At 43.1% G+C, this 13,397-nt stretch overlaps 1 protein-coding gene across 1 annotated transcript; it reads left to right on the top strand.

Moving 5' to 3' along the window:
* Positions 1 to 5,275: 5,275 nt before the first annotated feature.
* On the top strand, positions 5,276 to 11,529 carry ATP4B (ATPase H+/K+ transporting subunit beta). Its single transcript, XM_042867834.1, has 7 exons — positions 5,276 to 5,532; positions 6,840 to 6,968; positions 7,532 to 7,645; positions 8,652 to 8,851; positions 9,812 to 9,868; positions 10,177 to 10,269; positions 10,715 to 11,529. The coding sequence occupies exons 1-7, from the start codon at positions 5,421 to 5,423 to the stop codon at positions 10,874 to 10,876; spliced, it is 867 nt and encodes a 288-aa protein (XP_042723768.1). The 5' UTR covers positions 5,276 to 5,420; the 3' UTR covers positions 10,877 to 11,529.
* The last annotated feature ends 1,868 nt before the right edge of the window (positions 11,530 to 13,397 follow it).

Below are 13,397 nucleotides of genomic sequence, written 5' to 3'. Positions count from 1 at the left end.
TGAGGCCATTTCCCCTCATTTCCCCTCGTCCTGTCACCTGTCACCAGTGAGAAGAGACCAACCCCGCTGTCCCTGTAAGCATCTAACTAACACGGAGACCAAAAAACGGCCGCTTCGCATCTCACAACAGACAGAAAAAAAAAAAAGAAAAAAAAAAGAAAAAAAAACCCGGCCAAAGAGACAGAAAAACAAGCACTTAAATCATTTATTTCAAGTGCGTCCAAGAGGAGAGCAAACGTTGCGTTCACGCGGCACTGCCGCCGAGACAGAGGCGGGGGCCGGGCGGGTCGGGCGCGGTGCCGAGCCGGCTGTGCGCTGCGCGCTGCTGCCGCCCGCCGTGCCGCCGGGGTCCTGCAGTGGGCAGGCAGGAGGCCTTGCCCGAGCTCGGTGTGACCCTGCGGGAGCTCCAGCCCTGCCGAGCTCTGGTTTTGTGTGGCAAGTAAATCAATACATAGAAATGAAAGGCAGTGTTTCCTTTGGGAGAATCTCTCCCTCAGGGCGACACACCAACCCGGGGAGTAAGGTGATGCTGTGGAGAGAAAGCAAGGTGCAAAGCATGCTCGCAGGTGTATTCATGACTCCATACAAATTGTTTTGAAGCCCAAGAAGATGTCAACATGGACATCACATAGCTCTGGGTGCCCACAGCTCACCCTAACCACAGTAAGCTGCTACCAATCTTAGGACCTCAAGGAGTAGGGGAAGGAGAGTGATAGGACAAGGGGAATTGGCCTTACATTGTGCAGGGGAGGTTCAGGATGGATATTAGGGAAAATATCTTCTCCAAAAAAGTGGTCAGATGCTGGACTGGGCTCCAGCACCCAGGGAGATGGTGGAGTCACCATCCCTGGAGGTAATCAAAAACATTTAGATGGGGTACTGAGGGATGTGGTTTAGTGGGCAAACACTAGTGGTAGGTGGATGTTTGGACTAGATGATCTTAGAGGACTCTTCCAGCCTTAAGAATTCTATGATTCTACAATATTGGGAGTAGTTTAAAAAGCGTGTGTGCAGCTTTAGCTACACCATTATCCTTTCTGGTTTGTAAGTGACTTGAAACAATAGTGATTATACTCCCAAGATAGTAATTATACCAAATGTAAGTTCTTTGTTTGACATGAACAAGACTTTGTGCATAACAGAGGCAGGGAGCAGCTCTGCAGGGGCATTGGCTGGTAATGCGGCTTGTTTCCTTGCAACACCTCATGAACACCATAGGACAATCTGTGCAGATGGAAAAATCCCTTTGGCAAAAGTTAATGAGGCCAGAACTGCTGGAGATGTTTTGTGGGATGCTTAGTGTTCCCAAGGACCTCATTATTCTCTCCATCATCCAAAAGACACTGCAAGCAGTAGTATGCCACCCCACAATGCCAAGCTTTGGCACTCACTGACTGTCCATCTGAAAGGAACATCACTGAGTTTTGGTATTTATTTTTGACCTCAGTTTAGCACTAGTTTCCTTTAGTTGCTCAGGGGCAGAATGAAAGTGAAGGGAGATGGCTGGGCTCATGATGGGGCCATGTTAGCAGCCCTGAGACAAAGAGCAGGGCAGAAAAGCAGAGGCCAGCCAAGGTCCTCTGGAAAACCCCAGTAAGTGGTGGGTCAGACCTGAAGAGAAGCTGCTTTGCAGTTTCCACAGCCCTGGTCATGCTGCTATCATAAACCCACACTTTCACCTAAACCTCCTTGCTTTTATCAATTGCCCTGAGGCTAGAAACATCAGCACAGTTCAGCTCAAAGATATTTTCACTGTTTTCTTGCCCTGAGTTCCTCAGGCTGCCAATTTGATGCCTTTATTCTCAAATGTAGAATTGTTGTCCTCAAATCTTAAAAATGCCAACACCTTTGTCTTGTAAACTTGCAAAATTGCTTGTGGCAATGGTGTTGGAGCTTGATGATCTTTGAGGTCACTTCCAACCCAAGCCATTCTATGATTCTATGAAAATATGGGAGAAAAGCAAATAAGAGGAATATAAAATTCTCTTTACTCTCTCCACTAGAAAGGCACAGCAAGCCTGATCAACCCCTGACCATTTAATATGGAAAACAGCCATTAATCAAAGAGAAAGACGCAAAGCTCATTTCTGCCAGTGGATATGACCCCCAAACACCAGCTCTCCCATCACCCCTGAGGTGACCTCCACACACAGAAGGTGGCAGCCCAGCAGATGCCTCCACCCAGGACCCACCACTAGGACAGATTTCCCTCCTTTCCTGCCCTTATCACAAGTGAATAATGTTTAATGTTTTACTAACATTGATACTGAGCTCCCATTCAGTACCATGCAGCAGCTCCAGCAGCTCACTGCAGTGAGCATTATACAGCAGGGTGAGCCACCGCTGTGCAAGGTGTGCCATCATCCACTTCTACCGAGGAGAATATCTCAGAAGGACAGCATTTCAGGCTAGAGCAAAACTTACAGGCATGGTGCTCCAAAAGAGGCTAAATTAAATTTAAAGCTCATACTCAAGCTTACAAACTGTACTAATTCCCTTTGCAGGTACCCATTCAGCTACTTCTGATCACAGCAGCACAGCTCTCCTGAACATGCTCTCCATTACTCTTCTGGAGAACATGGGCCACCCTGAGGCCAGGCTTTGCCTTGCACACAGTGAGGTCAACAGCAGCAGGAAAATGCACACAGCGCCCCCACCTGCCCTGAGCAGGGCAACCAGAAGCAATCGTTAAAACTGCAAAACTGGTGCTAATGCTGCTGCCTGCTGGAAAGGGTAGCAGGGCCGTGGTCTCCTGTTCTGTCCCATGCTCCTGTGTGACCCTGCCGCTTGGCTGTCCTTCAGCTGAACAGCCAGCCCAAGGTCAGAGATGCAGACATTAAATACCAGCAGGGGAAAGCAAACATTGGTCCTAGTTCATGAAGCTCTGAGTACATGAAGTACCTAGCTGCTCTCTGAATGCAGTGTGTGTGTGCATGCCCACATGCCCATGGCCTTGCAACCAAAGGCCAAAATGCTGCAGGATTTGGGCAGAATAAAGAGACCAAAGCTGGCTGCAGGGCCAGCACTGGATGAGGAAAATGGGCATGAATTGAATCCTAATGGGATTCAACAAGCAGCTACTTAGACCAACAAGCCCTTCATGGAGACATGGAGAGATGTCCACTGGTTGGTGACAAATGTCCTGACAAACGGTCCCAGCAGTTGGCTGGGAGCTTTTGAACAGAGCCTTTGGAATAGTCATATCTCCATCCTATCTTAATAGACCTCTTCAGACAGGCAGTGCGTATCCCCATTCACATGCACAAATTTTCCATGAGGTTTCCTTACTTGTCACAGCTCCACATTGATTTATGCCACACAGCTGTGATAGCTCTGAATTCAGCTCTGTGGGCACCAGTGCTTCCCAACCCCAGCTTTTGGTGTTCTTTTACCTCCACCTGCAGATGTCAGTGCCCTCTGATCACAACTTTCCATATCCAGTTTTCATCCTCTAAATATGGCTGCACAATTTGGTGGGCAAATTAAGGTATCAGTTAATGAATTAAGGTAAGGTCCCAGCTCCCTGGAGGCAGATTTCACACATTGCCTGGAAAAACCCTCCAAGGAAAAATCTGTCTTTATAAATCTTTTCATTCCAAAATTTCCCCTCAGCCTTTCACAGGAAGCACCAAACTCTGAGTCAGTTTGCCTGAAGAGAGGTGGAAACTCTCCAGGTTCCCGCTGGGATAATTCTGAAGTCAGGCAAGAGAGAAGCTGTGACCTTGGCTGGGCCTCCCTTGTCGCGGTCTTGGCTGCATCTTGGCAAGAGGACAGGGAGTGAAGGTGATGTGGCTCTGCTTGGTCAGAAGCATCCATGACACGTAGCAACAGCCCCACTGAAGATTTTATAGATATTTTGTCTGATATTTTGTCTGCTTTTTCTTACATTTTCACTGACGATTCCAAATACTGAAGAGAGAAACCATGTTAATTTAACCACCTGCTCTCATAGGACTTTGATGTTTTGTTTTTCCTACTCCTGATTCCGTGTGTAAACACATTTGTCATTTATTGTTCTTAATATATTTACGTATTTAATTTATTCATGTTAGAATTATGTACTTGGCTCATTATAAAATAAGGATATAATTAACTTGCGGTAATTTTATTTATGCTCTTATATTAATGTGGTTAATGTGTTTATGTAATTTGTATTTCTGGAGCTTCCAGTCAGAGCAGATTTCCATCTGTAATATTTTTCCCCTTTATTCTTGCCTTTTATTGTAGGTACTGCTTTTTGTAGATACTTCTGCACATCTTCATTTGCAGTTTTCAAGGCCTAAGGCCATTTCCTGCCATCCACATTTCTCAGCCTCAGTCATGCTCTGCACTGCACCTGTGCTCCTCAGATCTTGGGGTTCCCAAGTTGTATGCAGCAACAGGTATAGACAAATGAGATATAACACGAGAGAAGATGACTACATGACCACATGAAATCCTTGGCCTGGGGCTCATGAAGTGTACTGCCAGCTTCCCATACAGCGTAACACAAACTCCTGAATGCAGGCGGGCTTGGCTTCACCATCTTTTTGTTCATCCTCCTCTTTCCATGGGGCATACAAACTGGCAGAATGTCTGTAAATCTTAATTTTGTTTCACTTAGCCTGGTTCCTATTTTATCATCTGAAAACAGGTAAAATCACCCCAGATCGGTGGCTCTTACAATAAAACATCATGCTGCCTGACCTGAGGCAGAAAAGCAATATAAATCTGTATTGCTTCTTAGAAATTCAGCATTATTTAGCTGGCAGAAACCCCTGCCATGTCACAGGGCTCAACTACAGCTGTCTCAATGTCCAGATAACCAAAAACCTGCCAGTTAATCTTGTCAGATGTTCCCATTTTAATGACTTTGCCACCATACTGAATGGCAGGGCATGCCAGTGTTTAAAAAAGAGGATGAAATCCCATCCCTCTGCGCATAGGTTGTAATGGGAGTATTGCAATCAGTATTTGCAGGTTAACTGGAAAGAAAGAAGGAAAGAAAGAGGAAGAGAGGAAGGAAGGAAGGGAAAAATATAAATAATAAAAAAAAAAGAGAGAAAAGGTTCTCCTTCTCCTTATCTCTTTTGATAACCACTATCACACTGAGCATATCGCAAGCCCTAAGGCACTCTGCGAAGTGCGTAATCCTGTCAATCTCTTTGGGGCAGTTTACCTGGGAAGGGCATTTGATAGGAGCTGACTTTCCTTTGCCAGCCTCAGCACTGAGCGTTATCAGCACTACCTATAAAGCACTGCATCTGCTGCGGGCCAGTAATCAGTGTAGGGGCTTTTGTTGGTATAGGCAGTGATCTCCTTGACCTTCAGTGGAGGGGAAAGTATAAAAACCAAAGCAATCTGCTTGGGCAACTCTTTGAGCCCCCGTTGAATTTCTTCATTTCTGAAGAAGACGCTTTTGGGGAAAATTTTGTGGCAAAATGGCAACTTTAAATGAAAAGAAGACCTGCAGTGAACGGATGGAAAATTTCCGCCGTTTTGTCTGGAATCCAGAAACGAAGCTGTTTATGGGAAGGACCTTGATTAACTGGGGTATGTTTCCGTGCACAAGGGTTTCCTTTCTGACACCCTTAAAAATCTTGAAGGGATGGGGGTTGTTCTGATGAATGGGAGGTAATGGAAGGATGGAATTTTTTATAACCTCGATTTTTGGATGTGCTCCTGATCCTCTTACAATATCCCTTCTCTCTGAATACAGTCAATTAGGTCGAAACATTGATCCAAGAAGCTCCTGCAAATATTCTAAAGCATTTCTGGCCCAAATATTTGTTAAGGACAACACTGGACATATAGAATAATAGAGTGGTTTGGGTTAGAAGGGACCTTTAAGATCATCTAGTTCCAACTCCCTTGCTATAGACAAGGCGAGTGTTATAAGCAATAGACATGTTAACATCCTATTAATAGCTAAGTGTTATGACTATAACATGACGCTGACATTGCTGTCTATAAGGGCTTCTGCTGCAGGGGAATTTGGCCTTGCTGCTACACTGGCATTGTTCAGCCCTGCAGATGCCAGGCTGATGGGGCCAAGCAATGGCAGCACTGTGCTGCTGACCTGCACTGATGATCTCTACTCTACAGCTAGCTGGGGAGGTGTGGGAAAATATTTTCTGTCCGATTCTCTGGAACCACGTTTTGCTTTTCTGAATTTCCTTTTTAAATTACTGCATGTTGAGTAAATCTCTTTTACCGTTGAACTAATGCCTGTTTCAGCTGAGGCTTCCTGTTTGTAGCCAAGCTTATGTCTGCCACAGCAATGTGTTTGATGATCTGATGATCTGTGTTCTGGGAACTGCAGCTTGGAATATTTTAGAGAGTCCCTGCACTTCCTGCAAGTCGTAAGTGTAGCTGCAAGCTTCCAGAAGGTTTTCTTCTGATGGGAAACGTGTAACTGTAGCCTATTAGCCATTCCTATAAACAAAAAGGAAACCTAATCCTTTCTGATTGTGTATACATTCTGCATATATTCACCAAAACCAGCATTATTCTGAATCTCACCCCATAATGAAATAGCAGCACGGTGCATTTTGCTGGAGGTGAGATATGGATCTAAAGCAAGCATGCCCAGAACACTGAGCTCCACGGTGCAAGCAATACAAGCAGCAGCTTGCTTTTGTCAATGAAATCTATTGGGTCTTTTGCTCAGTCCGTGTGTAATAAGCAGCTGAATGGCCTTAATGTGGGAAGCTGCTCCTTGAAGCCACACAATCCTTCAAGCTTTAAACAACCCAAGTGCCAGCAATGCCAGGCTCATTCCCTTCTTGCTGACATGATGCCATTAGCTGCAGTGTTCACACAGCATGAGCTCGAAGACCCTTCCCCTCCTTTTCCTTCAGTGTGGATCAGCCTGTACTACCTGGCCTTCTACGTGGTGATGACTGGGATCTTTGCCCTCTCCATATACTCCCTAATGAGGACAGTGAATCCCTACGAGCCAGATTACCAAGACCAGCTCAAGTCCCCAGGTACAGTAACTACCTTAACCATCCCTTTCAACCTCAGCCTGAAAGCAATTAACAAATGTTAAATATTTTAATGAGCCGTGCCAGCAGCCCGTTAAATAAAGGCATAAAATAAGGCAAAGAGACATGGAATGAGGAATCAGGGTTTGTGGGACATGATGTGAGGACGGAGAGGGACAAGACAGAATTAACAGGAGATCACCAGAGCCTATTGCTAGAACTTCAGCCCCCAAGTCACTTTTTATGATTTTTTTCAAAGAAATTGCCTCTATTTATTTATTTGCTTGTTTGTTTGTTTGTTTATTGCATGCCTGCTGTACTTGGAAGCCTTTTTTCTCAGTATTCTCTTAGTTTGATGTTTGCTGACAGTATCATTTCTCTGTAATATTAAGCACAGCGTTTTCAAGAGCTGTTTCTCACCTGGCAGGACAGCCCATTTCCTTATTGTAAATGCTTTGTTTAACAAGTCCTGGGGAAATCCACTGCAGTCATTGGGATTATTTTGTGATCTGCTCTGATAACAACACCTCTCTCCTGCTTTGCCTTCCCCTCTCCTCCTCTTGAAGGTGTAACATTACGACCAGACGTGTATGGGCACAGAGGGCTGCAAATCTACTACAACGCATCTGACAACAAGACCTGGGAGGGGCTGGTGACAATGCTCCAGACGTTTCTGACAGGTAAAAAAGACAATAAGGTCACCTGAAGAAATGCTCTGTCACCTTTTCCTTACTACAGCTGAGAACCTTCAGGTTTTTCATTTTCTGTTTGTCTCTCTGAAATCAGAGATTTTGAGTGGGAAATACTTTTTTTTCTGAAAAGCAGGAGCAAATCACTTTGTGAACCTATAAATCAAACATATGTAAACGTGTATATTAAAAGCAGAGCCCAGCTTCATTGCTCTTTTTTTTTTTTTTTTTTTTTTTTTTTTTTTAATTTTGTTTTTTTTTTTGTTGCTTTAATAAAAGAGGCTATCAGAGAGTAAAGAAATGGGAAGAGAAAGATCTACAGAACTACTGTCTAAATTAATCTAATCATATTTGTGACTACAAATATCAAAGTGCCACAGCAAGTCCTGTGGAGCCAGCACATACTGTCATCAAAGAGCACAGCCAAAATAGGTTGGGTGCTCCATTTATGTTCATAGTTCAATATATTTATATTCCTTGTAAGCCTTATTTTCACATTTCTGTTTCTCATACATGCATTGAAAAAAATCGTATTTGAAATTGCCTTTTTCTGGAGCTGGCAACACAAATTGCCAGCCTTAATGCAATTTTTTATTTTTTTCCCCTGGATATTCTTAAAAAAAAAAAAAAAAGAATTAAACTTTCCTTGTTCCATCTAATCCCAATTTCACTTGAAGTACAATCTCCCATCATAGAATATACAACCTGATGTTGAGATAGAATCAGAGAATCGTTTAGGACCCTTGAAGGCCATCCATCCAGCTCCTCTGCAGTGAACAGGGACAGGTACAGCTGGATCAGCGTGCTCAGGGCCCCATCCAGCCTGACCTTGAGTGTCTCCAGGAATGGGGAATCCACCACCTCTCCATGCAACCTGGGCCTCACAGCCCTTACTGTAAAATTCTACTTCCTTATATCCAGTCTAAATCTCCCAGATGCATAACTTCTCTATGAGAGGCTTCACAGAGGAATTTTCTTTTTTCTTTCACAAACCCAGCATATAGCCCAGCTGCTCAGCATCTGAACATCAACTGCACAAGCAACACATACTTCATCCAGAACACCTTTGATGGTCCAAATAACACAAAACTGTCCTGCAAGTTTACATCAGATATGCTTCAAAACTGCTCTGGCATCACAGATCCTACTTTTGGATTTCCAGAAGGAAAACCTTGCTTTATTGTAAAGATGAACAGGGTAAGTGCAATGTCAGGCTGCAGAACAGCGAGGAATTAGTCAGGAAGCACTGGGTCTCATGATTCTCAGCTGGGGAGCTCAACTCTGCTTTGCAATGTGCAGACAATTCACTCCGCTTTTCCCAAGAGTGACTAGAGAAGCAGTGGGACTTTGTCACCATCCATAGGAGAGTAACATGAACAGAATCTCTGAAGCTTTGGGGCACTTTTGTTAGTATCTCTGTAGTGCTGCTGTCTGAAAAACTATTATGTAAAAGCTTCTTTTTTGTAGTACTGAGACCTTGCTGTTAAAGCGTTAAGATAGGGCTTCAGGTAAAGTGACTTCAGAGGTGCTTCTTGCACATTCCATTTCTCCAGCCTGCAAAGAAAATCTTTGAATGAACAAACATTTCAGATAAAATGCTGAGGTTTATAGTTTAATTTCAGTACAAAATGAAGAGTTTGTATTTGTCAGTTCCTGATAGACAAAATCCCTTCATTTTTGGTTTGGCTCGCACCCTAGGCTTGGGCACTGAATATTTTTGGGAACCCAAAAATGAGATCCACCTGTGAGGGCAGAACCATGCACCTAATGTTTGCAGGCAAAATTAGAGGTGTTTCCTGAGGAAGTTCTTTGTTTTCCTCAGCAAGGATGCATGCAGAGTAGAGAGAAAGGCAGTTAAGAGGGCCCTGGGGACTTCAGTTCCTTCTGCCTTTGCTGCTGCAGGAAGTCACCCTACTACTGTGTGGAACCAAATGGGTCCTAGAGCTTCAGCCAAAGCAGAAGCTTCCTAGAAGGACATTCACAGTGCTGCTGAGAACCTCCCAGGCAATATCCCCCCCACTATCTTAGTGAGGTGGTCTGACTGATGGGGCCTTTTGCAGGAACACATTCAGCAGCATCTAAAGCTCAGTTCATCCTTTGCTCCCTTTTGTCTCAAAACCATCACCAAAATGACTCAATGCGTGCTTTCTATTTCAGATTATCAAATTTTATCCTGGCAACGGCACAGCACCGAGAGTGGACTGCACCTACGTAGTAAGTGTGTGAGGGCTGCACTGAAAGGCTTTGAGCAACACAGCTCTGACAGCCAAGCAGCCTAAGAACCAAAAAGCAACCAAACAAAAAAGCAGTTTGTTTTGCTCTCCCAGTAGCGAGGTTTATGAATCAGAGTAACTCTTCAAAGCTTTCTGCAACTTTCAGCAGATCTGTTTTTCTTGGCAACAATAGCAGCAGGAGATTTCCACTTTTATTTGAAGATTTGCTCTGAACAGATCGCTGTACTTGAGCAACAGCAAGGAAATATTTGCAGGGGGGCACAACAAATCTCTCTTACATTACAACAGGGTGACGAGTCCCGCCCGCTGGAGGTAGAATACTACCCGGTGAACGGCACCTTCAACCTGCACTACTTCCCCTACTATGGAAAGAAAGCACAGGTGGGTGCCACATATTTCAGTTTTAATTTTCTTCATCTCCTCCAGATAGTGATGGGACAAGGTGGAATGGTTTTAAGGTGAAACAGGAGAAATTCAGGTTAGATGTTAGACAGGAATTCATTACTCAGAGGGCAGCGAGATGCTGGCACAGCAGCCCAGAGAAGCTGTGGTGCCCCATCTCTGGAGGCGCTCAAGACCAGGTTGGATGGGGCTCTGGGCAGCCTGAGCTGGTGAGGGGCAGCCCTGTCCAGGGCAGGGATTGGGGATGGCTGGGCTGTGAGCTCCCTTCCAACCCAAACTGTTCTGATTCTATGGTGACAATCTTTGCGTAAAATGAAATGACTGCAACTTTCCTGTCATGTTATGTGAACTGGAAGAAAGATCTATTTTAAGGTTTTGAAACTGGCAATGGTAAGATAAAGAATTTTTGTTTGTTTCCTCCTAGCCCACTTACAGTAATCCTTTGGTAGCGGTGAAATTTCTCAACATTACAAAGAATGTAGAAGTCAAGATAGTGTGCAAAATCATTGGAGCCGGGATTACCTTTGATAACGTTCATGACCCCTATGAAGGCAAAGTGGAATTTAAATTGAAAATAGAGGACTGAGCAGCGAGAGACACTTCTGAAAAGCTGATGTGAAGAATGACTTACCTGTTGTCACATAGACTGATATTTATTTCCTATGATTGCCATATGAATGTACTCAAATTACAGTGAGTAGACAGTTTCTACTGAGAGGTAACCCATACAACTAAAAACCAGTACATCACTCAGCGTACAAAAGAGATGGGAATTATCCCCAATGTACACAGCCTAGTGTTCTGTGGCTACACTGTGCTTAAACCTCTATGCAAATCCTTGTACAAAACATGTGTCTTCTAACCCAAGCAGGTGTGCTTTCCAAGAAAAGGAAGTATGGGATCAAATGTTGTTTTTCCTCATTTTTCAAACTCTAATAAATAATTGATGTACAATACTGAATACTGGATATTGTAGAAGCAATAGCTAGAAAAATAAGTAGCTTGAAATACTCTGAGATAATACCCTTCTCAATCTGCCTTGTACAGGATGTTTAAATTGTAAAGGGACAGCCTTTATTTATCTGCATGCCAATGCATTGCTTTGTGTATCAGCCAGCTGAGTCTGACTTCAGTTGACAAATCAATAACTGCAAGAGAAGAACTTTAAAGCGGCCTGTAGCTTTTCTAATACCTAGCATCTGTGATTTCTTTCTAACAATAAAAACGCTTTTTTGGTTGGTTGGTTGGTTGGTTGTGGGGGTTTTTGTGTTTTGTTCTTCTCCCCAAAAAAGAACTGCCATGTAAAGCAATGAGTTGTGGGTTACCTGGAATAATCTGGAAAAATGAGAACGTTAAGCTAAAACATTAAAGGAATCTAAACTTTGAGAGGTCCAGCCCTCCCACAAACATGCTGTGTATGTACAGTTATGTTCATCTTAGATGAACTGGCCTCACTTAACAATGTTCTAAGCACTCCTATTCCAAGTCTCTAATTCCTTTTATATATATGTACACATACGTATATGCACACAAGTTCACATACACACATACAAAAAATACACATACATTCAGTCACAATATTAGAGATAATTGGTTCACCAACCGGTACCAATGAAAAAAGTCTGTCAGACTTCACAAACCTTTCTTTGACCAAGACACTGAAGCAGTGCATTTCAAACTAAATACCATATAAGAAAAAGAGATTCCCATGTTTAACTGGATGCAGATTACTGAGACACTAGAAAGAGAAGTCAGCTGGGCCACATCATCAGAGCAGAGGGATGGGCCATCATTTTTCCTGTCAGCTGTGCAATGCAGACACCAGTCAGGGAAAAAGGCAGGTAATAACATGGCATGAAACTAATGTTAACCAACTGCATTATTTTATCTATATCCAATTTTTTAAAATATCCATTAACTTTCAGTTTCCAGACTTTTCTCTTAAAGGTGTTAAATCTCATACTGAAGGTCAATGCAGAGCAGACAAACACAGAAGTAACTTTGAACCATTAAGGCTGGAAAAGACCTCTCAGATCACAGAATCACAGAAACACCAAGGTTGGAAAAGACCTATAAGATCATCCAATCCAACCATCCACCTATCACCAATAGTTCTCACTAAATCATATCCCTCAACACAGTATCCAAACGTTCCTTGAACACCACCAGGAACAGTGATTGCACCACCTCCCTGGGCAGCCTGTACCACTGCCTCAAAACTCCTTCCGAGAAGATACTTTTCCCAATATCCAGCCACAACCTCCTTTGAAGATGAGATGCATCTTCCTACTGCATCCATTGACAAATATTTGTATAACTGCTGATCCAGTAGTTGAAGCATTAAGTCTAATACTAAAAGTCACAACCAAATATTAACAGGGAAGAAAAATATCAATACAAGCTCTTCAATGCTTAAAGGAGGCTCTTTGCTATGACTATCAGCAAATTAAAACGTTTGCTTTCCAGCTTCCACGGCTCCTAAGTACTGTATATAATATAAAGTCTTTGCTTAACAGTCTCACACAAGGACCACAGTGTCACTGCAACTGCCCTCAGGAATTCCACCTCATCATTTTATGCAACTGTTTTTCACCTCTTTCATTCAAGTAATAAAAGACTGATACTGACCAACCTGCAGCAAATAAAAGTGTCTATGTGCTACTCACAGTAATTGGATGGAAAACAATCACAACTTGCATGTCTGCAAAAAACATCACATGCTTTGCACACACAGCCCCTTCATAAGCTTCCCCACTTTCAGACAAAAGCATTCAATCACAAACAAGATTATGTTGTTTAATAGAAGATAAAAAATAAGTATGAAAGAATATCTGTATTTTTTTCTCCTCAATTTAAACATCTGAACAACTTCAGACAAAGTTCACTTTTCACTTCTTCCAATTTCTTTTTTTGATACCAGAGTGGGAACAGCTGATGATTTCTGAATTGTATTTTTGTCGATGAAGGCCCAAGGCCTTATTAAAGCAAGCACTGCTCAGGCATCATATGCAGAAATTGGGTTCCTACATCTCTCACCTGCTCTAAAATGAGAAAGAACTGAATTTTGAAGATGCTTAGGGGTAACGTGCTTCATCAGTGTGCTCATG

Source organism: Lagopus leucura, unplaced genomic scaffold, assembly GCF_019238085.1.
Source record: "Lagopus leucura isolate 7727_CA_CO unplaced genomic scaffold, USGS_WTPT01 Super-Scaffold_100001, whole genome shotgun sequence".
NCBI lineage: Eukaryota > Metazoa > Chordata > Aves > Galliformes > Phasianidae > Lagopus > Lagopus leucura.
The sequence above is the reverse complement of the archived record's forward strand: the minus strand, read 5'-3'. Positions and strand labels throughout refer to the sequence as shown.

Excerpts from the sequence above, each read along its gene's own strand:
- ATP4B (XM_042867834.1), top strand. The coding sequence starts at position 5,421 with ATGGCAACTTTAAATGAAAAGAAGACCTGCAGTGAACGGATGGAAAAT. Across the intron at positions 5,533-6,839 it reads AAGGACCTTGATTAACTGGG|TGTGGATCAGCCTGTACTAC; the intron begins GTATGTTTCCGT and ends CTTTTCCTTCAG. Across the intron at positions 7,646-8,651 it reads GCTCCAGACGTTTCTGACAG|CATATAGCCCAGCTGCTCAG; the intron begins GTAAAAAAGACA and ends TCACAAACCCAG.